The 24,865-nt window shown below is 43.4% G+C and overlaps 1 protein-coding gene across 3 annotated transcripts in view; it reads right to left on the bottom strand.

Annotated features, from left to right (window-relative positions):
• The window catches only part of NCOA7 (nuclear receptor coactivator 7), a 140,866-nt gene that overhangs the window by 101,634 nt on the left and 14,367 nt on the right, over nt 1-24,865 (bottom strand). For all 3 annotated transcript variants that reach the window (XM_075063916.1, XM_075063915.1, XM_075063917.1), the window contains exon 2: nt 1,112-1,241. In XM_075063916.1, coding sequence (XP_074920017.1) covers nt 1,112-1,161 — 50 coding nt within the window. In that variant the 5' untranslated portion in view covers nt 1,162-1,241. The remainder of the gene's footprint in view (nt 1-1,111; nt 1,242-24,865) is intronic.

Below are 24,865 nucleotides of genomic sequence, written 5' to 3'. Positions count from 1 at the left end.
TTATTGACAGAAATATTTGTTGATCAGTTTCTGTACAGTGAAACAGACATTTACTGATAACAATCTAATCCTTCCAACTCTAACAATAATTAAGTACAGACTGGAGAGGGAAGATGGAAAGGCACCTTTGTGGTGTATTTTCCTTCCCAGTAATGTTACAGCAGCTATTTTTATATCTCTGTTTGAAAGCAGAGTGAAGACTTCTTCTAACTGACCTTTAGCACTTTTTCCTCCCATACAGCTCATCACGGATGACTATTTATAATCACAGATTATTATGGTTGGAAGGCACCTCAGGAGGTCATCTAGTCCAACCCCCTGCTCAAAGCAGGATCAATCCCCAGATTTCTAACCCAGTTCCCTAAATGGCCCCCTCAAGGATTGAACTCACAACCCTGGGTTTAGTAGGCCAATGCTCAAGCCACTGAGCTATCCCTCCCCTCTAGCATATAATAAAAATGTTTATTATATTAACAAAGAATTAATTTCCCAGCAACTCATTTTTATCCTTAAAAATCACATGCCATGGCTCCCAGATAATAAAAGTAGTGGCAAAAATATAATGCTGTCTTTATAAATAGTAATATAGTCCAACTACTAGGGTAGTTTATAAGTACTAGCATAGAACATCATCTCATCTTTCAAATTATTAGGGTGATGGTCTCCCATAATTCACCCACCTTCCCACTATGAGAATGTACTGCTGAATCATTGTCTCTTTAGGAATCTGAAGTTAACAAACTTCTGTTGTGTTGCAGATTTACAGTCATTGCAGGTTTATCCAGTTCACCTTAAACAGGAGCCAGGCAAGTTGCTGATATGAGATTCAGAGAATATTGCAACTAAGCTCAGTAACAGCTCTGTACCGTACGTAACATTTGTAACTGGTATTGCAGCACTGCCTCCATTACCGAGAAACAGCAGGAAAAGGACAACAAATCATTACTCAAACTCAAGGGGAAAATGCAGATAGAAATCCAGCTCCCACTGATGCACCGTGGATTCATAATGTACTAGATTATAATTTTAAAATGTGAAAAACAAGCCTATTACCAATGGCAAAGTCCACAGGTACATTTTTATCAGCACTGAAATAATAATGCACACTTACCGGGCAAAATAGCCTTGTCTCCGCTCCTTCTTCTCCTCCTTAGTCTCCATGGTACACAATGAAAAGTGCCAGGTGAGTGTTTGGGGTGTGCTTCTCTTTTTCGCAGTGCCTCATACCCATGTATAGTTCCCTGTATGTATCATTAAAAACAAAAAGGAAGTTCATAAATCAAAATGTCAATAACTTCTGCAGCAATTTACAGTGCGGAGATAACATGCATAGCCCCATGACAAATGGCAGTAAACTTTAACCAGTGAAAACACATCACATGATACAGACCTATTGTACCAAAAACACAAGACTACGAATATGGTTGGGCAAGTCACTGCAGAAAAATCATATCTGAGATTTGTTTGTTTTTATTCTTTTTTTTTCTGAGGGAGAATCAGAGGGAATCTGAAGAGAGTTTGATATGAAAATCAGTGACATAATCTACAGTGGCATACTACAGGGATTAATTCGAAGTGCTGTAACAATGTCTTAACAGCCTGTAAATATTTTATCCTTTACAGATTTGTAAATTGGTTGTATATACCAAAAAAGCCCATCCGTCTTTTATTTCCCACTTATGACCCTAATGATCCCAAACTGCCTAGAAATCCTATAATATGAGAAGTAAAACCTGAAATTATAATTTAAATTGCATTTACTGAAAAATGCTGACAAAAGCAACAAACCGGAAAGTTTGAGTAGGTACCCACTGACAATTCAGCTTGAAATAGTAAAAAGCAATCTCTTTTCTCTTTAACAGCACAGGTATTGTTTTTCATTCCTCATTAATACAGAAATACAGAAAATCACAAATAACGATGTACAGGTTGAGCCTCTGTAGTCCAGCATCCTCGGGACCTGACCGGAGCTGAACCAAAGAATTTGCTGAACCACGAGAAGTCAATGCAGAGTTCCAGTGGGTCTCCATAGGAGTGGGAAGTAGGGGTATGGGAGGTGCTGCAGCACCCCCAAGCTTTACGCCCAGCGTAGCCCTCCGCCCAGGGGCCCCACTGCCACCCGGGTTCCCAGCCACCTGCCCCCTGCCAGGGGCTCCAGTGTCGGCCCCAGGTCCCAGCCGCGAGCCCCTTGCCTGGGGTCCTAGGCACTAACCCCAGGTCCTCTCCCTCGCTCCCTCCCAGAGCTTGAATGCCACAAATCAGCTGTTCACGGCGCTCCGGAAGCGCTGGGAGGAAGGAGGAGGCGTTGGGGTCACCTGCGTACAAGAGGCACAGGGGGAGGGTGGCAGAGGGGAGATCTTGGCACCAGTGGATGTTCTGCACTCACTCATTTTTCCCCATGGGTGCTCCAGACCTGGAACACCCATGGAATCAGCACCTATGCCGGACTACGGATGTTGCCGGACCAGGGAGTGACAGATTAGAGAGGTTCAACCTTTATGCTGCTTGCAGATGAATTGTAGCTACCTTGAACAAGGAACCAGTGACTTTTCTGGGCTATATGAGAAATGAAAAATATACCTGAAGAAGGTCAAAGTAACATCAAAAGTTTTAAACTATTGCAGATTAACATATCAGTTTTGGCTAGATATCTGTTTATTGCATTATGCATTGGATCACAGCTTCTTTACACAATGCAGGACCAAGGAACTTTTAAGCCAGAGAGTAGGATTTTCAAATGGGTTCTGCACTAGAGCTGGGCAAAATATTAATTGGAGCAGGGACTCAAACACAGGTGTCCTCCCCACCCCCTAACTGCCAGGCTATAGAGTCAATGAATATTGAATTATTTACACAAAATCGAACCGCTTCTATGAAAGAGGTTCAGAGACATCTATCCCAGACTAGCCAACAAATAACTTGGAGGTTAGGGCATTCCCTGGTGACATGGGAGACCTGGATTTAAATCCCTGCTCCGGACTTCAAAAGTGAACCTGGGTCTCCTGCATCAAAACTGAGTGTCCTAATCACTAAGCTATTAGATATGGGGGGAGGCCTACACTGCTACTCAGCACTGGTCTAACACTGCTCCCGCTGAAGTCAATGATAGGCTAATACCATGCGCTTTTGAAAATCCCATCCAAAGCATCTCTGGAGCAACTCTTTTCCAAGAGGCTATTCTGATGGACATATGCTCAGTTTTGCGCACACACATACACAGATGGAAGTAGTAATTTAATTGGGAGTAACTTTCCTGCACACTAGATTAGATTTTAAGGCCAGAAGGTACCATTAGATCATCTAAGTAGTCTGATTTTCTCTATAACACAAGTCATAGAATATCATCCAGTTACTCCTGCATTGAGCCCAATAACTTGGGTTTATAGCTAAAGCACATCTTCTACCAAGAGATGGAGAATCCATCACTGCCCTTAGTAATGGGAGACATACAAATGATTTCCCATGCAAGCAACAGAAAATTTACCCCTTAGCATAATCTGTTCCCACCAGTTTTGTTTCACATTAAAATCACACTCCTCAAACTAGTAGGCATCTATCAAAGTAAATGTATCTAAAAGAGGGCAACTTGACTGAAATACCAAAGAAGAAGATATTTGGTAGTGTGTAATATTATATTCTATCAAAACATTTGGAATAATTTTCCCATCCCCATATAATGAGCACTGAACATCATCAGCCCACGTTCCTCAACATGTACTGCATCAAAATGCACTTTCTATTCTTACAAACTCTTTGTGGTTAACTGAACATATTCCAAATTAAAATCTTCTTGCTATACAGTTATCTTATGCAGCGGTCATATTGCAGTCTGCTAACAGCAATCATTATAAACCCTAAATTGAATTAGATAGATTAGACAGATTTACCATTTTAAAAAATGCTGGAAAATCCCGATCAAGTGCTCTGCAAACTAAAATGATGCAAAGTCTTCACTAGGATACTAGGAGGATCTATGTGACAGTAGCACAGGAAAAACACCATAACATGCCATTCTGTCCCAGATACTAGGGCCCAATTATGCAAGATGCTGAGTGTCTCCTGAAAAATTAGGAGCACCCTTACATCCAGCCACTTTGGAAGGTCCTGAACAGCTTTCAGAACCAAGTCCTCAATACTTAGATGTTTAAATGTAAGGCAATAACAGTCACTTTTTTTGCTTGTGCTATATTTGGGAGTCAAAAGCCTGCACTTGGAGTTCAAGTGCCATCTGTCCAGTAAATTTTAAGAAGTTCAAGCGCAGAAGGAGCCTATTCTTCTCCTCTAACTTTGACCACACATCAGGCAGTAAAACCAAAAACATTCTGGGCAGAGTGTCACATAGCAAAGCTACGCATGAGAATGCAAGTCCACAGGCTACAATTTGCTTCCCATTTCAGCTCCATACAACACAAACAAAAGCAGCAGAATGTATCCCTTTGGGCAACTTCAAAATCAAGACTCAATACAATAGAAGTGCAGTATTCAGGATAAATGAACTACCCAGAAAATGGGAACATAATATATAATGTGGAAGTGAAGTGAGGGCATTCAGGTAAAATTGAGGAATTCTTAAAAGAGAAGTAAAGTGTCTGTTCTTTTTTGTCTTATTATACTGAGAGGGAAATAATGAGCTCATCTCAAACATTGTTAAGAATTCCCCCGATCAGTGAAAGTTCACATATAACTGACTTCACACTGTTTAATTTCTTCTTCTATTGTTTTGTTTAGTTTTAAATCTTAGCTCACTTTCTCTGAAAGAAATTTGAGTAATTCCAGACAAAATATTAATGCATCTTAAAGGTATGTTGTAAGGTTAAAATTTGTAGTTAAAAAAATTCCTTCTTGATATTACTATAGAAACAGATATTTAAAATGCATATTTTTAAAAAATCCAATTTAGTTTTCACCATTTATGTCCGGAGTTTTTGTGTTTCACTTGAACAAGGAAAACAAACTAGGCGAGAGGTTCTGAAACTTTTTAATAGCATGGATCACATCACAATAGCAATAGTGTCTCATGGACCATCTCCCATCATGACCACATAACAATTTACAGTAATTACTACCAAAAAGTAATAGTTGGGAAAGAAAAGCTTCCATTTCTGGTTCTCATGCACTAGTTCAATGCTGCAATGCTTTGGTTACAAACACTAAAGGGGAATATTTAGTGCTAAATAATACAAATTTTTACTTGAAATGTAAAAACATCTGAAAATTCTTTAATAAATTTTTATAACTTTTATTAAATAAAGAAACCCCATATTTTTCATGGATAGTGTCCCTTCAATACTGTTAGAAAAGAGATTAGATTAATTTAGGTTAGGACAGATATTTAAAAATCTACCTCTTGTAGTAACCTTTTCTGTACTACAGATAAAGATTGGATCATGAAGCTTCTATGGAGGTCCAAAGTTAGTATTTTTATTAGGGAGAAAGATACTCACATTCCCAAATACTGCCAGCATGGCCCAGGCTCAAAAACACAGGTATGACAGAGTTGAAATTGTCTTTATAGATATTTCAGGTTCAGTATTATTTCCTACTAAAATGCACTTTCCAAAAGATGGGAGAAAGTTTCTATTTAATGACTCTGATGATGCTAGGCTATTTTTGCTTTGTTTTGGTTTGTTTTGTTTTTTGGACACAATTTTCTAAAGAGGAAAGATCTGGTTGAATGATCTCATACACTGGATCTCAAGATGAATTATTGCTAAACTCCATGTAGAGAACAATTAAATCAGTGTTAAATAACATGCCAAATAAAATATATACCAATATGAAATATTTAAAACTATACTATAAATTTGAGTCAGTTATGTGTTTAGCCTTCTTGCTTTCGATTTATTTTCGTAATACCTAAATAGTCCTCTAACTCTTTTCATTGACGACTTTTAACTGAGTCGTAGGGACTCTTATTTTCTTCATTTTCACCTCTCAAACTATCAAGATGAACTGATTGATTTTAACAACAAATTAATTAAACATTAAGGACATGTTATTTGTGTTCCAAGTCATTTGTTTTCTTTAAATAAGTCTGTTTGGAGCACACCACTGTAACAGCCTATTATCACTTTTTGACTGGCTCTGCGGCAGCAGTTCTCAAGCATCAAGTACTATTTCCCTGAACTGTGCACAGCGCTGATAGTATATTCAACAATATTAGTACACAGATGAGCATGAAACAGATTCTGGTATTTTGATATGACATTCAGTTTATCTGGCGCTTGTCACTGTGTGCAACAAGTTTAAGAATCACGCATACAAAAAGTGTCACCATACACAGACACATCCCACAGAGAAACTGTGAAAATCTAAGGCCATGTCTACACTACAAAGTTAAGTTGACTTTATGTAAATCGACATCAGCCTCCAATTTAAGCAAGTCGATCTTGCGTGTTCCACACTACACTCATTGTGTCAGCGGAGTGCATCCTCATGAGCAGGGCTTGCAACGACACACGGAGCACTGCACTGTGGGTAGCTATCCCACACAGCACGTAGCAGAGTGGAATTTTGGGTGGGACTCGCAGTGTCTTCTGGGACCAAAACATTGGCACGGGTGGTTATGGGAACATGGCGTTAGCCTCCAATGATGCACTTACCTATCTCCCTCCCTGAAATCAATGGCAAACTAACCAACCCTTTTTCGCGCCTTTTTTCATAAACCTGGATTACCCGCGCGGACGCCATAGCATGATAAGCATGGACCCCGCTCAGCTGTACGCTGTTGTTTTGAGCATTACAAACACCTCACACCTTATCCTGCAGTATGTACACAGCTGATACAGGAGCTGCCGCATGGAACAATGTGATGCCATGCAAGCAGCCCTGTTGGAAGACACAGAGCGGAGCACATCGCAATTGCTGGTGACAGTCATGCATCACCTTGACACAGCTGAGCGCTGTTTCTGGGCCTGGGAAACAAGCACTGACTGGTGGGACTGCATCGTTATGCAGCTATAGGATGATCAGCAGTGGCTGCAGAACTTTTGAATGCATAAGGCCACTTTCCAGGAACTGCGTGAAGAGCTTTCCCCAGCCCTGAAGCACAGCAATACTAAAATGAGAGCTGCTCTGACAGTGGAGAAGTGAGTGGCGATAGCTCTGTGGAAGCTTGCAATGCCAGACTGCTACTGATCAGTGGGGCATCAATTCTGAGTGGGTAAATCTACCGTGGGATCAATTGCGATCCAAGTTTGCAGGGCCATCAACAGACTACTGCAAAGAAGGGTAGTGACTCTGGGCAACATGCAGGACACAGTGGATGGTTTTGCTACAATGGGATTCCATAACTGCAGCGGGGCAATAGACAGAACACATATCCCTAGCTTGGCACCAGACCACCTTGCCAAAGAGTACATAAACCAAAAGGGGTACTTCTCAATGGCGTTGCAAGTGCTGGTGGATCACAGGGGCTGTTTCACCAACATCAACATGGGATGGTAGGGAAAGATGCACGACACACACATCTTTAGGAACACAAGTCTGTTCAGAAAGGTGCAAGCAGGGACTTTCCTTCCAGACTGCAAAATAACCACTGATGATGTTGAAATGCCACTCGTGATTCTGGAGACCCAGCCCCTATCCCTTACTCCCATGTCTCATGAAGCCGTACACAGGCAGCCTGGACAGCAGTAAGGACTGGTTCAGCCATAGGCTAAGTGCAGAATGAAGGTGGAATGTGCCTTTGGATGTTTAAAAGAATGCTGGTGTTGTTTGCTTACTAGGTTAGACCTTAGTGGAAGCAAGCTCCCCACTGCTATTGCAGCCTACTGTGTGCTTCATAATCTCTGTGAAACAAAGCGAGAAAAGTTTCTGCTGGGGTGGGGGGTTGAGGCAGATCGCCTGGCAGCCAATTTTGAGCAGCCAGACATCAGGGCAATAATAAGAGCACATCAAGGGGCTCTGCGTCTCTGTGAGGCTTTGACAACCAGTTTCAGCAATAAGCCAGAATAATGAGACCCTTATCTGTGTTGTTCCTTACCAAACTGTCCCCTCCATTGCATTTTCTCTCCTGTAAACTCCACCCCCACCAACCACCACGTGTTGAATGAATAAAGAGTCTTTTCTCCTCAGTCCGTTACGTTTTATTATGCACACAAACACACAGAGACAGCAAAGTAAAGTAAGATAACCTGAGGCAAAGGGCTGATAACACTGAGGAGGTGCGGGGGCAGAAACAAGGAAAGTTTGCTTATAAGTGCACTGCAATAACAATCAAAGGTGTGGGAATTGGGAGCCTTTATAATCCGCAGAATCCCTTCCTGCGTGGCACGCTCCTGTTCCCTACATGCTCTCCTGTCATCCCTGTCCATGTCCTCGGACAGTGTAATCCTCCATGCTCCATGCTCTGAGCTCCATCTTGTCACTCCCAGAGGCGCACATTAACTCACGGAACACGTTCTACCGAGTCTTCTTTCTCCGCCTTCTAATCTGGGAAAGTCTCTGTCCCGGTGTGGAGGATGCGCCAACAGAGAAGGTATCAGCTGCAAGGAATGCAAAGCACAAGGGTAGCACTGAAAGTGCATACATTGTTTCTGGTGCAAGGTTAATTTTTTTTAGTAAAAAAACACCCCTCAATACACTTCACTGCAAGCCACAACATAATCACAACCACTGACTATTGCAAGAGTTGGTTTGCTGCTCCAGCCATGTTAAGTAAGGACATGAGGCACGGGCAAGAGGTCTTGTGCTGTTGTTTTTGTGAAGACATCCTGGGGATCACAGGTTAGAACTTGAGAAAAGCTCCTTTTCCCCTACCAACCTGGATGGTGCTTGAGGCCAGGCACCAGTGTAAAGCCTCCCCCAAATAGATTGTTTTTTACGAAGGCAGCAGCAAGGGATGGCAGGGGCAGACACAAACAGGAAGCCGCCCACCCGCCCCCAACCCCCTGGGGGTTTTTTGGTTTTTTTTTATTATGCAGCTTGCAATACATGGTGATCCCTTCCAACCATAACCATGGTATGTTTGGGAAAGCGTGGTTGTGTGACACAAATTTCACCAAACAGGGGAAAGATTACTTATTGAATTGTTTGCAGTTTAAGGGCTAGCATTGAAAACTTCTCCTGTTTCCCCTAGCTGACCCTATGCAATATCACTCTCCTGAGTGTAACAAAGTCAGCAAAGGAGCAGATTCTGCAACTGTCTGAGTACAGACCTGGTCCTTATGCTCCAATGCTGTGTGCTGCAATGATGCCAGCAGAGTTAATACTGGAGTGGTGCAGGAAAGTGTCCTACCAGGACGAAATAAGGCAGCCCTTTCCAGAAACCTTCCGCAAAAGATTGCAGAGTACCTCCATGAAAGCTTCCTAGAGATCTCCATGGAGGATTCCTGGGCCATCCCTGTGCACATAAACAGTCTTTTTCGGCGAGCACCCTCTGCATAGCTGGACTGGCCATCGATATCCTCTACACCTACGTTTTTGTTCAGATTAAACATAAAAAAAGACAGCATGTAACCTCTATGGTTTGATTGGAAATGTGTACTCACCAGAGGTGCCTTCCCCGGCATCACAAGCTGTTGCCAACTGGTCCTGTGTAGGGATGGGCTCCAAGGTTAAAAACAGTTCTTGGTTGGCAGTGGAGAATGGATCTTTCACTTGCCTGCCGCGCATTCTCCTCCTCCTCAACAAAATCCTCCTCATTGTTGCTCAAGGCCACACAGGGCTCCTGGGAGGTACTCACAGAGAACTTTGGGGTAGTGGTGGGATCACCGCCATGAATTGCATGCAGCTCCTCATAAAAGCAGCATGATTGTGGGACAGAACCAGAATGACTTTTCACCTCCCTTGTCTCCTGGTACACTTGCCAAAGCTCCTTTATTTTCACACGGCACTGCTGCATGTCCCTGGTGTATCCCTTCTCCCCCATCATGCCCCGTGAAATCTTGGCAACAGCTTTCTGAATTTCTAGCACAGAATAACCATTATATTATTAACTAGAGGACAGATTCATTTGATTGCTTCCTATTATTGTTAGGAGGCCTGAATCAGGGCTCTACTGTATTAGTTATTGCACACACATGTAACATAGAAGAGAGATTCCCTGCTCCAAAGAGCTTACAGCCTAAACATATGGTTCTGTTTGAATCTGCTTCCTTGGAGAGGACTATATTTGAAATGTAAGAAAACATGTAGGGTTTTATTTGTTTTAATATCAATTTGACACATATAAGGACACAGTGATAGCAGCAAGGCTATTGCCAATAAAACAGCCAGAAAATAGGTAGCAAAAAGGACTCAACATCATAAAAATGAAGTAGTAGTGGGGGGGGGGGTTGTGGGGAGTTCTTAAGGAAAAATTATATATAGCACTTTGAGAATGATCTTGAAATATGGATCAGAGTGAAAAAGAGAAGAGTTCAGCAAGCTAGAGAAATTCAAGTGGAAGTATTTACTCCATTTTACTAATTAGGGACCTGATCCTGTAACTGGCTTCAAGAGGGCAGATCTCTGTGCCCACATGGAACCTAGTAAAGTCAATGGGCTCTATGCGGGTGCAAGGATCCACCTACACAGTTTCACTATTGTGATATAAGTAGTTTATTCAATACAGACTTATTGTGAAGCAAGTAAGTTTTGGAATGTGAGGATTCTGATTTGTTATCAAGTCATGGAAATGAGAATAAAGTTTACATGCTGTGGGTTACTGGGCTGAAGTACATATATTATCAAGTCTTTAAAGAAATATTCATTTTAACATGCCTTTCCATTTATTCAAATACTACAACAAGCAGGTGTATTTTAACACTACACCTGCAAAGTGAAAGGAGATGCCAATTTTCATTAAGTTATTCAACAATGACTGGACCAGTCAGGTTTACTTTGAATTACTGTCATGATCAACTAGTTCATTTCATTTGCTGCAATCATAAAAACCCAAGTAGAAGAACAACACTGCAGTGTCTCAGGATAAAAAGGCAACAGAAATGCATAGCCAGCAAAGATTACAGTAAGCCACAGCTTATTTAGTTCTTTCTTCAGGCAGAATGCTGCAACTACAAATAAGACTGGAGGCTTATAAGTAAGCTCCAGCACAGCCATATAATTTAGCCTGAGCTACATTTTATTAAATTAGATTTAAGTGCTTTGAACAATAAATGCAGAAGTTATTAGAAGGTTACCTTAAGAAAACCAGGGAATTTTTACCCTCAATTATGTAATCAAGATACTAATTACCATGTGCATTTTAAAGAAATTTCCAACACAAAAATATGAATAAGCTCTTTGTCTTTGCAAAAACTCATGGTCCAATCAGCTTACTAGCCAGTTTAGACTACACAGGAAAGCTTCCTCATTGTGGTAAGATTGAGTCTGCTCATGCAATCCTTGCTCATGAGAGTAATCCTTACTTATGCAAACAGTTCCATTGATTTCAATGTGTTTGGGCGAGTAAGAGTTGAAGCAGCAGGGCCTAGTGCTTCTTGCACTGATACTGCACTTTTAAAATCTAATAAAGAGGTTTTCAACCTGTGGTCCACAGACTATGTCTAAGGGGTCTGCAAAAGATCACCATTATCATAGAACAGTGGTTTTCAAACTGTGGTCCACAGACTATGTCCAAGATTTCCAAAGGGGTCCATACCTCCATTCAAAAATATTTAATGGGTTCGCAAACGAAAAAAGATTGAAAACCACTGATCTAATATAACTCAAAAACACACAGAGATATAAAAGACTTGAAAATGAATACATGGAAAAAATTTCTGTGGGGATTTTATTCAAAATAAACCTAGTTGGGTATCAGACCAATGCACACTTGTATTTCTAAGGCTAAATGAAGACAGAGATTTTCTATGGTAGCTCCATCTTGTGGGATTGCTATACCTTCTACTGAAAACCAGAATAAAAAATATGTGGACACTGTTTCCAATCCAAAGACATGATCCTGCTTCTAGTGGACTCAGCAGAAAAACTCCTATTGACTTAATTGGGAGTAGGATTGTGCCCCAAATCAAATCACTATGTTTCCTCACAGAACATGAGTAAGGGAATAAAAATCCAAGGAATTCCATGTTGTGAGTAACAATGGTATTTGTCAAAGATAAAAACATCTTGATTTGGTCTCCTGTGCCCTTAATACTTGGCAACCAAACGCCATCAAGTTATTTTCCACATGGTGCAATACATCATGATGTGCAATTCAATTGTTACAGTTAGAAAAAAAACCCTGGAAAATATCATGGTAATTCATTAATATGGAGTGAGTTGTATAATATTGAAGGTTAAAAGTAGTCTCAACAGACTAAATTGTAAGGGTTTTGGCAAGTCTTATTGTACAAGTTCATTCCCATATAGGTTTAAAGGGAATCTTCACTCCCTTGCATCCTGTGTAGACAAGCCCTCGGTAGTAATGCAGCTAGATCTTTCATTCTTCCATTGAATACTGTCTAGAGCTGGTCAAAGTTTTTGTTCAATATTGAAAATGTTAATGAAAAATTGTTTTTCAAAACATGTCATGACATTATCAAAAATAATTTATCATTTGCCATTTTCAAGATGTTTAATGATTTTTTAAAAATGTAATTTAAAAACCCACCCTGTGACTAAACTGACACATTCTTAAGTATTAAATATTTTAAAAACAATAGAATTTAAAATATTGGATTTAAAATTTAAATTCCAGTTAAAAATGTTTTTACTTTCCTACTATACACCTCATTTTTCAACCAATCCAAGTGGTGTATTTTACAACCTATTGTACTCAATTGTGCAATTCTAAAATTCTCTTGTCTTTTTTTTCCTCCTTCTTAGATAAAAGCAAAGGAATCCAATGAAAAAAATCTACAGTAATGCAATACACATGTTTCATATTTGATCACACAAGTTAGGAGAAGCAAAATTTAAGGTTTCCATAGCAACATTATTTCTGCCACATTGGACAGTAACTGAAAATACTATATAAGTATAATGTGGGAGACTTACCATTGCTATGGAAACCTTAATTTTGTATATCTGAACTTGTTGAAGTTGCATTAGAGTGTTTTTAATACTGTATCACATAACCCTTGCTGCTCAACAGATGCTCAGATGCAGCAGTGCTGGATGCATTACACTCAAATACAGGAGAGTGAATCATATCATTTACTCCCTGTGCACTCTGACACTTCTCTTAAAAAAAAAAAGGAAGATTTCTAATTATTTCCCTCCTCTTTGCAAAATTCCTCTGTGTATTATAGCCAATAATAATATTAAACACATTTAGTTCTCTTGCTTTTCTTCATGAATCCATTCTCTCTAAAGCCTGTATTAGCCTAGCAGTTTTCCCCTCTGTCTTTCCAGAGCAGAGGGTTGGAAATTGCATGTAGTATTCTAGGAGTGGACCTGTGCTGTGTATAAAGAAGAAACATCTCCCTAGTTGGAAACTTCATTCACCTAGTTATATAATATATTGTATGACTGCATTTGCTTTAATAACTACAGTGTTACACTGAATACTAATTCCTTTAAGAATAGATATAACTAGGTCTTTTCCACTTTACTGCTGTCCAGCCACCTGTACACTGCTGCAAAATGCACTATATTACTCCTCTGAATAAGTGTTTGGGGGGCCACAGTTCTGCTATGATACTTCTTTGCAGCTGAGGAAGACAACTAACCATAAATGCTTTTGAAAGCTGCTCTTGTACTCATGCCAGAAAAGGCACGAAGAGGGACTGCAGGCCTAAAAAACAAATAGATGTAAACATTCTGAGTCAGTGGGTTATCATACTTTTTCTCCCCTATTGCTTCCCCCTTCGGCATTCCCCCTCATTTTCTGTGAGCTACAGAGTAAAGTTCTTACATTGAGAAGAAATCCAGCAAATCTCTACATGGTTTATTTTTTAATATCTTGTCTTCAAAAACAGTCCAAATTTTAACTTTTTAAAAAGCATCTGAAGGGCGACCCGAGTCAGCTGATTCAGGTCGCAGTGCTAAACCCAACTGAGTGGTCTGCTAAAGGTATAAGCACCCTGAGGCCAAAAGGAATTCCATTTAGAAGGAAAAGATTAAAGTTGGAAGCAGGCATTTGAGGCCAGTTTATGGGCAATACATATGCAACTCCATTGGAACTAAATAAAGTGCCACTATCAATCACACTGGCAAAAGAATCAATTAGTTTAGGAGTTGAGGACTCAGTTTAGCCAATGCAAGCAGTATGAAATTGTTCTATCATGAAAGAACAAAAAGGTACAATAGAAGCAGGAAGCTTACCAGTCAGTCACTTGGGCCACTGGATGATCGAGGTGCTAAAGGAACACTCGGAAAATAAGGCCATTGCAGAGAAGCTATATGAATTCTTTGCATTGGTCTTCACTGCAGAGGATGTGAGGGAGATCCCCACACCTGAGTGATTATTTGTAGGTGATAAATCTGAGGAAGTGTCCCAGATTGAGGTGCCAACAGATGAGATTTGAAATAAACTGATGAACTAAACAATAAGAAATCACCGGGATCAGATGATTTCACCAAAGAGTTCTAAAATACGAGATTGCAGAACTATTAACTTTGGTATGTAAACTATCGCTTAACTCAGCCTCTGAACCAGGTCACTGGAGGTTAACTACTATAACATCTATTTTTAAAAAAGGCTCCAGAGACAATCCTGGCAATTACAGACCAGTAAGCTTAACTTCAGTACCGGGCAAACTGGTTGAAACTACAGTAAAGAACACAGTTATCAGAGACATAAACAAACATCATATGTTTGGGAAAAGTCAACATGGCTTTTGTAAATGGAAATCATACCTCACCGATCTTATTAGCATTCTTTGAGTGAGTCAACAAGCATGTGAACAAGAGTTATCCAGTCAATATAGTGTACTTGGACTTCCAGAAAACCTTTGATGAGGTCCCCCACTAAAGGCTTTTAAGTAAACTATGCAGTCATGGGATAAGAAGGACGGCCCTCTCATGAGTTAGTAACTGATTAAAAGAGAGAAAACAAAGAGTAGGGGAAAATAGCCAATTTTCCCAACAGAGATAGTAATAAGTGGGGTCCCCCAAGGATCCATACTGGGACCTGTGCTATTCAACATATTCATAAATGATCTGGGAAAAGGGGAAGAACAGTGAGGTGGCAACATTTGCAGACAATACAAAATTACCAAAGATAGTTAGGTTCAAAACTGACTGCAAAGTGTTACAAAAGGATCTCACTAAACTGGGTGACAAAATGACAGATGAAATTCAATGCTGGTAAATGCAAAGTAAGGCACACTGGAAAACATAATCCCAACTATATACAAAATGAGAGGTGCGTAAGTTAGCTGTTATCATTCAAGAAATACGTTGGAGACATTGTGAATAGTTCTCTGAAACCATCCACTCAATGGGCAATGGCTGGCAGAAAAGCTAACAGAATGTTAGGAACCATTAGGAAAGAGATAGAGATAAGAAGACAGAAAATATCTTAATACAGCTATATAAATCCATGATATACCCACACCTTGAATAGTGTGTGCAGTTCTCATTGCCTCATCTCAGAAAAGATATATAAGAATTGGAAAAGTTGCAGAGGACAATGAAAATGATTAGGGGAAAATCAAAAGAATGGGACTGTTGAGGTTAGAAAAGATGACTATGGGGTGGGGATAGGACAGGGTCTATAAAATCATGAATGATATGGAGGAAATGAATGGGATAGAAATTTACCATACATACTCAATCATAAGTTGGTATCCAAGACGGATAACTAAAAATGTGACCTGTTCATAAGCCGACCCTATAATTCAGGGGTCGGCAAACTTTGGCTCCTGGGCCATCAGGATAAGCTGCTGGCGGGCCGAGATGGTTTGTTTACCTCGAGTGTCCGTAGGCACGGAGGTAAACCTAAGTAAACAAAGTGTCCTGGTGCGCCAGCTGCTCACCCTGACAGGCTGGGACAGCAACTGGTGGGGAAATTGGGGTGGGGGGGCAGAAGCTGGGGGTCAGAGGAGTAACCCCTGTGACCACCACCCACAGGATCCTACTCCTAGCCTGGGACCTCCACACTCTCCCCATCTCATCCCTTCTCACCTTATCTGGGGAGGGCCAGGGGAGGATGTCTCTGGCCTGGCTGGAGACGCTCTGGCAGGCTGGGCAGCATGGTTGCAGCCTGCTCTGCAGGCGGCAGGCCAGACCGGGCGGTGTGGCCACAGCATGTTCCAGCAAGCTGAGCTGGGCAGCATGGCTGCAGCATGCTCTGGTGGGCTGGGCAGTGTGGCCACAGCCTGCTCTGGGGGGCGGGGCCACGCAACACCGCTGCAGCCTGCCAGCCCTGGAGCTGCAGCTGCTTTGGAAGCTGGGGGGAGAGCAGCATGGCCAGAAGCGGAGAGACTCTGGCCCCCCCACTTCCCTTCTAGCTCTGCTGCCTCTCCTTGCTCCCTCTGTTTAGGGGAAGGACTGTGTCCCACCTCTCCCTCTCAATACTCGTTCATAAGCCGACCCCCTTCTCTGGTGCTTCCCTGTTTTACTAAAAAAATTCAGCTTATGAGTGAGTATATATGGTAATTTTCAAGCTGTCAGAGTACCTTTAAATTTCTCCACCAGGCCATTGGTTTATGTGCAATACACTGAAATTCAAATCGACTTAAATTTTGTGGAAGTTCCAAAACTCCTGCATTAATTGAAACAAAGTTAGTTCCTTGGTAAGTAAGAACATCAGTGGGTAGTCCAGCAGGCCAGGAGAATTGTATTAATTCTTTGGCTTCGCTCAGGCAGTACTTACAAGGGCAGCTAACTACTGCAAGGCTTCATAGCTGTATGGAGGCTACTCAGTTCTGATGTCATCTGTTTTCTGCCCGTGTACCTACATCCCACTGAATAACCAGGCACACCCAACTAATGGAACCCAGTGTTCTAAGCTGAAAATAAATTATTGGTGGGTCAAATGGACTTTCCTCGGCCTCATAATATGACTTCCTTAGACATTGTAGCTAATGACTCCTTGTGAGAAGCAGAAGTGCATCCAGGGCTCTCTTTGGTAGTCCATTGTTCTTCTCCTATCAACTCTGACGGCTCTTCTGATTGTCTGGTATTCAGCTCCTCCATTCTCACTATATGGCAAGGAGAGTTGCTAACTAATCAGTCATTGTGTAGTTTTCAGTCAGCTGGACCAGGGGTGGCAGAGCCTGCCCCAAAGTGGGGGGGCTAGGGCCCTTTGCCCCTCCTCTTCTGCCTGAGACCCCGTCCCCAGCCAAGCTGGAAGCTGGAGCAGGCCGGGAGCTACGGACCCAGGACAGAAGGGTCCACAGCTCCCCACAGATGCCCATGTGGCTCTTACCATACCCAGACTGCAGTCCCTCAGCTGGAGCCAGGTCCAGGTAAGAGCTGCATGTGGCACGCAGGCAGCTGTGGAGAGTGGCGGACCTTCTTGCCCTGGGCCGGGGAGGAGGGAAGAAGAGTCCCACGGGGCAGAGACACAGGCCAGGGGCTGCTCTCTATCCCCCCCAACTCTGGGCAGGTGGAGAGGCTGTGGCACCAAAACGTGGGAGGGCCATGGCCCCCTCGCCACCCCCTTCTGGTGTCCCTGACCCAGGCTGCATCTGACTGACTGACTGGTTTTACCAGCAAATCCAACTTTACACACGTGACAGATATGAACACAGGCCTAGCTTGAAACTGTTTTCCACTTTATAAATGTTACTTCTTTGAGCCAGGGATTGTACGCTGGCTAATTGGAGAAGATTATTGAGCTCTCCTGAGGAACTAAAATGGAGAAGTTTAGAGGGTCTCTGACAGCTTGAAAATTAAATTTCCATCTGAAAGTTTTGTACATACTCTTATTACAAGTAACACTTAAGATTAGGGCTGTCGATTAATCACAGTTAACTCATGCAACTAACTCAAAAAAATTCAAGTGGAGAAGTGATGGTTCTTGGGGCACTGTACCTATTGGGTTCCGGGAAGTGGGCAGGCAGAGGCCCACCCACTGCTAAAGGATTTCCACACCGTGCCCCCTCCCCCCCGCCCAGCCTAAGGGAAGGATCTACAGGACCTCAAAACCCAGCTGAGTTTGAGGGACAGCTAATAAAAGAACAGGGACAGGAGTGCGGTCAGAGGGTCAAAGAAGGGAGCCTGATGGGGACACCGAGCAGAGCACCCCGGACAGTGCCCGCTGCTCCTCGAAGGCGTCAAGGGAACCAGTGGACGCCGCCCAGAGGAACTCCGCCCGGATACGTGAATGGACTAAGGACCTGAAACAAGCCTCACAGTCACCGGACTTTCCATCGGCCAACCTCCTCTCCCTGGTTGCGTAGATGGCCATTTTAGCCAGGACTAGGAGGAGGTTGACCAGGAGATCCCACGACTTTTTGGGGCCACGGACTGCAGTCTGCCCCAAAGAAAGGGGCTAGATGATGATTAGCAGTAGCCACTGAGGCAAGAAGGGCATAGGAGTGAGGGGGTTCCCCTGGGAGGGGAGACTCAGAGTGCTGGGGGGGGGCAGAACCCCAGGTAAAGGGCACTGGGGTCTGGGATGGACATGGGGGCCTAAGGCAGGGGAGACAGCAGCCAGCAGGGGGTGCTCCGAGTGCTGGAACTAATTCCTGGATAACCAGCAGGAGGCGCTGTACCAGTGACTCAGCCGTGCTACACCCAGGACTAAGGGTTTGGCTACACTCGAAACTTCAAAGCGCTGCCACGGGAGCGCTGCCGTGGCAGTGCTTTGAAGTGTGTGTGGTCACAGCGCCAGCGCTGGGAGAGAGCTCTCCCAGCGCTGCATGTACTCCATCTGCTCATGGGGATTAGCTCCACCTCCTCATGGGGATTAGAGCTGCGGCACTGTTTACACTGGTGCTTTACAGCGCTGTATCTTGCAGCGCTCAGGGGGGTGTTTTTTTCACACCCCTGAGCGAGAAAGTTGCAGCGCTGTAAAGTGCCAGTGTAGCCAAGGCCTAAGAGTCACTTTTTGTTATCCCCTGCCTCTCCCAAGAGGTAACCTTCACCATGATGGCTGGGTGTTAGGTCCCTAACACCACCAGCCTGTCAGCCACTCAAGCACTTCTCTGGGTAATGCCAGCTCTGTTTCACCTTGCAGGTTAACAATACGTGCACCTGAGTCTCTTTGAAGTGTTCCCCTGGATATCCAGCCCCTGACACTGTCTGCTCACAGAAATCCCAGATCCACTGTTCCTGCTCCCAAGTTTACTAGCTTTATCTTAAACTCTCGCTCTTGTATATCACACAGCACTTGTAATAGAACAAAAGAAGATTTATTTACGAAAAAACAGATTCAACTCAAAACAAGAGTGATGGAAACAAATGGTTACAATACAAAACAATAAAATGCAAACATGGGCCTACACTTAATATATCACGTTCCCACACACAATTTGGACTATTGCAGAGCTGTCTGGCTTCACAGGAACTGGGATCTAATTTTTAATGAAAATGCCTCTGTCCCTCAAAAGATCTGCTCAGTGAGTGGATACAGCGTGTCTCTGCCCCTCAGGGCTTGGCTACACTTGCAAGTTGCAGTGCTGGTGAGGGGGTTACAGCGCTGCAACTTACCAGGTGTCCACACTTACAGAGCTCAGCCAGCGCAGCAACTCCCTTCCTGCAGCGCTGGCTGTACACCTGGTCCGCTACAGGTGTAGCGAATCCAGCGCTGGTGATGCAGCCCTGCTCATCAGGTGTGGACACTCACCAGCGCTGTTATTGGCCTCCAGGGTATTAGGAGGTATCCCACAATTCCTGTATACAACAAACCGGAAGGTACTCCCCGGAGCTACTTATCTAAAAAACAAACACAGCTGCTCTTTGCTGCAGCGAGCGAGCGATCCAAGGCTTTGGAACGTTCACAGCTGTTTGCTTGAGGAGACAAACAGCACGGCGAGGGGGGAAGGGAGGGAGTCCGTCGGAGAAGCTGTTTATCTGATCTGAAGCCTTTTTATATTTAAGAGTGATTGAGAGAGAGGTGGGGGAAATGGCCAGATTTTGCAAGGCAGGGAGCTGTCACACAGTGTCTGCTCCAAAAATCCACTCTCTCTGTCTCCCCGACGCTCCCTGTCACACTCCACTCCACCCCCCTCTTCTGAACTTGTAAGGCAGGGAGCTGTCACAGTGTCGGCTCCAAAAATCCACTCTCTCTCTTCCCCACGCTCCTTGTCACTCTCCACCCGCCCCCTTTTGAAAAGCATGTTGCAGCCACTTGAATGCTGGGATAGCTGCCCGTAATGCACCACTCCCCACAGCCTGCAATGCTCCAAAGGTGGCCACACTGCAGCGCTGGTCGCTGTCAGTGTGGACACACTGCAGCGCTGGCCCTACATAGCTATACGACCACAGCTTAACTACCAGCGCGCAAAATGTAATGTAGCCATGCCCTCAGGCCTACAGAAAGTCTTTGTCATATTCAGAGGTATTTCTGTCTGTTGTAATGTTCCTTCTTCACCTCCAAAGTGGTTGTGAAGTTTGGCGCCGCTGATTGGTCGGCTTAAGTAGGTGCGTAGATCTTTTATTGTTTTATTATACATTTCATCTATAATGTTTTAGGACAAAAACATTGTGCTCTGCGTATGGCTGTCTGGTCTCTGGGAAACCATTGTCTTTCTTTATGTCAGAAATAAAGAGTGAAACCGCAGGTGCAGAGCTAAGTCACCCCTAGTGATATAATCACAGTAAGTTGCAGGGGGCTGCAGCCTAAAACCCTTGTCTAGAGGGAAATAGGCATAGGTCCCTGTCCAGAGGGACGTGACAGTTAGAGGCCTGAGACCTTAAGGGGCATCCCTTGAGCAGACCACAGATGGGGTCAGAGAAGTATTTACCCCAAAACTGATAAAACATACCTGGACATGTGCCAGCAAGTTCTTCCAGAACAAAACAAGAGTCTAAAACAGGGGTCTCAAACACGCGGCCCGCGGGCTGCATGTGGCCTGCAAGGTTATTTTCTGCGGCCCGCGAGGTCCTTGTGGCTCCCCCGCACTTCCCCAGCATTTACCTAGAGTGGCTCTGGCCTCGCGCACATCGCGGGCCCCTATGCCGCTCTAGGAAGCGGAAAGAACATGGGGGAAGAGAGAGACAGAGGTGTGTGTTGCTGTTACTTCAGGCACTGCTCCCAGTAGCTCCCATTGGCCGCGGTTCCCCGTTCCCGGCCAACGGGAGATGCTGGGGGCGGTGCCTAAAGCAACAGCAACACACACCCCTGTGCCGTTGCTCCCCCATGTTCCAGCCGCTTCCTGGAGCGGTGCAGCACGGGGACAGGGCAGGCAGACAGGTAGCCTGCCCTGCGCCCGGTGCGTGCTGGGCCAGATCCTGCCCCTGGTGCGTGCCAGACCACAGCCCGCTCCCCGAGCCCCTCCTGCCCTGAGACCCTTGCTGCACCCTGACCCCCTACCACACCCCTCCTGCACCCCAACCCACTTCCCTGAGCCCGCTGCCACACCCCAACCCCCTGCCATACCCTGCACCAACCCCCTGCTGAGCCCCCTGCTGCACTCCGCACTCCTTCTGCACCCCAACCTTCTTCTCTGAGCCCCCTGCCGCACCCCAACCCTCTTCCCTTAGCCGCTGCCGCACCCTGCACCCAACCCCCTGCCGCACTCCAACCCCCTGCCACACCTCGCACCCTTCCTGCACCCCAACCCACTGCCCTGAGCCCCCTGCCCCATCCCTCCTGCACTCCGATCCCCTGCCCTCCGCCACACCCCTCAACCCTCCTGCATCCCACACCCCAACTCCCTGCCCTGAGCCCCCTGCCACACCCCTCCTGCACCCTCAGCCCTCCTGCACCCCACACCTCAACTCTCTGCCCTGAGGCCCTGCCACACTCCACACCCCTACTTCACCCCCTAGGGGCAGGGAGGGGGTGGAGTTGGGGTGGGGATTTCAGGGAAGGGGTTGGAAAGGGGGCAAGGAAGGTGTGGGAAGTGCTGGGACCTCATGGAAGGAGTGGAGCTGGGATGGGGCCGAAGGCAGCCAGAGGGAAGGTGTCAGTAATGCGGCCCTCGGACAAAAGTACTAGTCTTCATGTAAAAGCAGCAGAGAATCCTGTGGCACCTTATAGACTAACAGACGTTTTGGAGCGTGAGCTTTCGTGGGTGAATACCACTTCTGCAGACGCAGGTAGTGGAAATTTCCAGGGCAGGTATATAATGCTAGCAAGCAAGCTCTAGAGATGAGAGGTTAGTTCAATCAGGGAGGATGAGGCCCTGTTCCAGCAGTAGAGGTGTGAAAACAGGGAGGAGAAACTGGTTCTGTAATTGGCAAGCCATTCACAGTCTTTGTTAGTCCAGAGCTGATGGTGTCAATTGCAGATGAACTGAAGCTCAGCAGTTCTCTTTAAGGCTGGTCCTGAAGTTTTTTGCTGCAGGATGGCCACCTTAAGGTCTGCTATGTGTGGCCAGGAGGGTGAATGCTCTCCCACAGGTTTTGTATATTGCCATATCCTGATAAAAAGAGATGAGATTCTAGAGCCTGTTGGTGTGTGAGTTTTAACAACATTTCTTCACTAACAAATTTTGTTCACTGTAGTGGAGAATTCTGATTATTAATTGATAGTCAAACAATGATTTTCTCTTGCTTACGAGCATCTGTTTTTCTGATATTACCAAACCTATGTTCTAATATCTGCATTTCAGTACATTCCATGCTATTGCAGTATGTGTTTTTACTTTCATTTGTTTTGAATAGGTTGTCTGCTTACTTGGAGGTAAGTTTTATTTCGAAAGACAATATATTTTCACTCGCATTTGGCGTGGCATTCGATACGTCGTTAAAAATTGCCCTTACAAAATATGCGACGGCAGCAAACATAAGATTCTCATATTTCTGTGTTTTTGCCAAGCGCCAGTTTTAATGGTTTACTTTTTAAGGGTATGGGGAAATATTCCACTGTTATTATTAATTCATGAGGTGTATCCCTCAAGTTTTCTTCGTAATAGCAAACCAAATTTGTAATTTTCCTGGCTGTTGTTAAGCTTTAAGTTTTATCAACGGGCAATAGCTGAGAAGCATCATTACCATATTACCTTCAAGGATTTTTCCAAAAATCATACACACTTACACTGACAGGGTATATTCTAACATTGAAATATTTCATGGTTAATATTACATAACATTTAGATCAGATCTGCTTAAAGGGATTTGTATAGCCATGTATTATTTAGGCAATTTCTTTGGCTGGCAGTTTCACCTTCTTACAGTTAGGTAATTGCATCAACACACTTGCTTTGGTCAAGCCATCAACAGAGTAAGTCTCTTCATAAAAGAACCATCAACTGAGAGTTTTGATTTTCGTTCCAGTTCAATCTGCTTACAAAACACAAAATTGAAAAAGGAAAACCCAATCTATGCGCTTTTTGAGCCCTAATAATATTCAGTGCAAAACGTTTTATTTCATTCTTACGTTTCTACAGTAATACAATTAGAAATCACATCCTCAACACACTTTTTTAACTTTAGCCATATTCAAATACTAGTGTTTCTTTGTGTCTTACAGATTTCAAGTCCTTACAAGTGACAGTTTATTACAGAACCATTATTAGGCTCAGTTGTTTAACATTGCTTTCTTTGTTTACCTCAGCTGTGCTCAGAGGGTCATTGTTAATTTCTATCTTTCACTAACAGCTCTATTCTGCTATTGTTACAAAAAATCCAACCAACAAACAAAGACTCCAGAATCCTCTCCTATTCTCCTGATTTTTGACTGCCTTATTGAAGCCTGACATTTTAAATTTTTGTAAAGAATCAAGTTTACCCTTAAGGGTTAAATGCTAAATCCGAAGCCAAACAACACTATAACCTTGTTTTGTCCTTGCAAAAGTCTGTCAGTTTTGCACTTTGAATTAATAGATAGTTGATTGAATTAAAGAGTCAAATGAATTTTTAGTGGCATTAAAAACAAAACAAAACCAATTTATCTACACCTAGAAAACAGGAGTTTTACAAACCAGATGTGTGTTTTAGATTCTACTTTACATATTTTCACAGACAAAATAGATACAACACCATTTTCTTTTCCTTACTTCCTTACATAACTGCTTATTTTTACCTAGCTGTAATAATTTGGATTATTACAGGCATTCTTGGAAAAGTGGCCATTTTTCCTTCAGAATGGCTGCAAAGAAACCAAGAATTCCTCTCCTAACCTGATCCTTTTTAACATTTTCACAAAGTTTAACTGCTTAATTCTCTCCAGCCTGTGAAGTTAACTTTTCACTCTTTCATTAAATCACTGTTATCTCCCAAAATGACACTCCATGAACTCAAATTTAATATTTTAAGTATTGTTCCAGGGATTCATGCCTGCAATTACTGCTTTTTTACTTCTGACACTAATGCCCTTGAGGCTTTCAACCTGTTTTCAGGTTTCTTCATCTTTTGCTTTGCCTGCTTGTCTGGGCCCGATCCTGATTTTTCCATGAACGTTGTGAGTGATATTATGGTCATTTCACAATTTTTTGAAGAATGTTTAAGGAAGGGACGAAGAAGGGTGGGGCTAAGTTGACGAGCCCACCTCTTTCTGATGTTAGTGAAACACTAAAGAATTAATTTTTGAGGAAGATAACAAAGGGAACAGAACAAGGGCTTTTTGTCCTTTTTTACAATGAGATGGAGTATGAAGGGGGTTGGATGATCTGGGGTAAGGGAGCGCCAGGTCTGGTGATGGGAGAGGAGGATTTTATAAGCTTTTAATTATTATTTTGAATTAATTGAGGAGCGGTTTTTGATTTTGTCCACTTACATTTGCCTCTTCCCACCACTGATGAACAATTAACCTCTCCTGAGCCAATTTATTTTTAGTTGCCGAGTTTGTCCTTTAAGATATCCCTATCGGCTTTGTTCAGATTTTAACAGTGGCCACTGATTTTAGGGGCTATGTGAACATATGCAGCAAATGCCCTGCTTATGTACATCGGCCAAACTTGACAAGTCACAACGGAAAAGATAATGGACACAAATAAGA

Source organism: Chelonoidis abingdonii, chromosome 3 (genome assembly GCF_003597395.2).
Source record: "Chelonoidis abingdonii isolate Lonesome George chromosome 3, CheloAbing_2.0, whole genome shotgun sequence".
Lineage (NCBI taxonomy): Eukaryota > Metazoa > Chordata > Testudines > Testudinidae > Chelonoidis > Chelonoidis abingdonii.
Note: the sequence above shows the minus strand (reverse complement) of the source record. Positions and strands in the feature narration are given on the sequence as shown.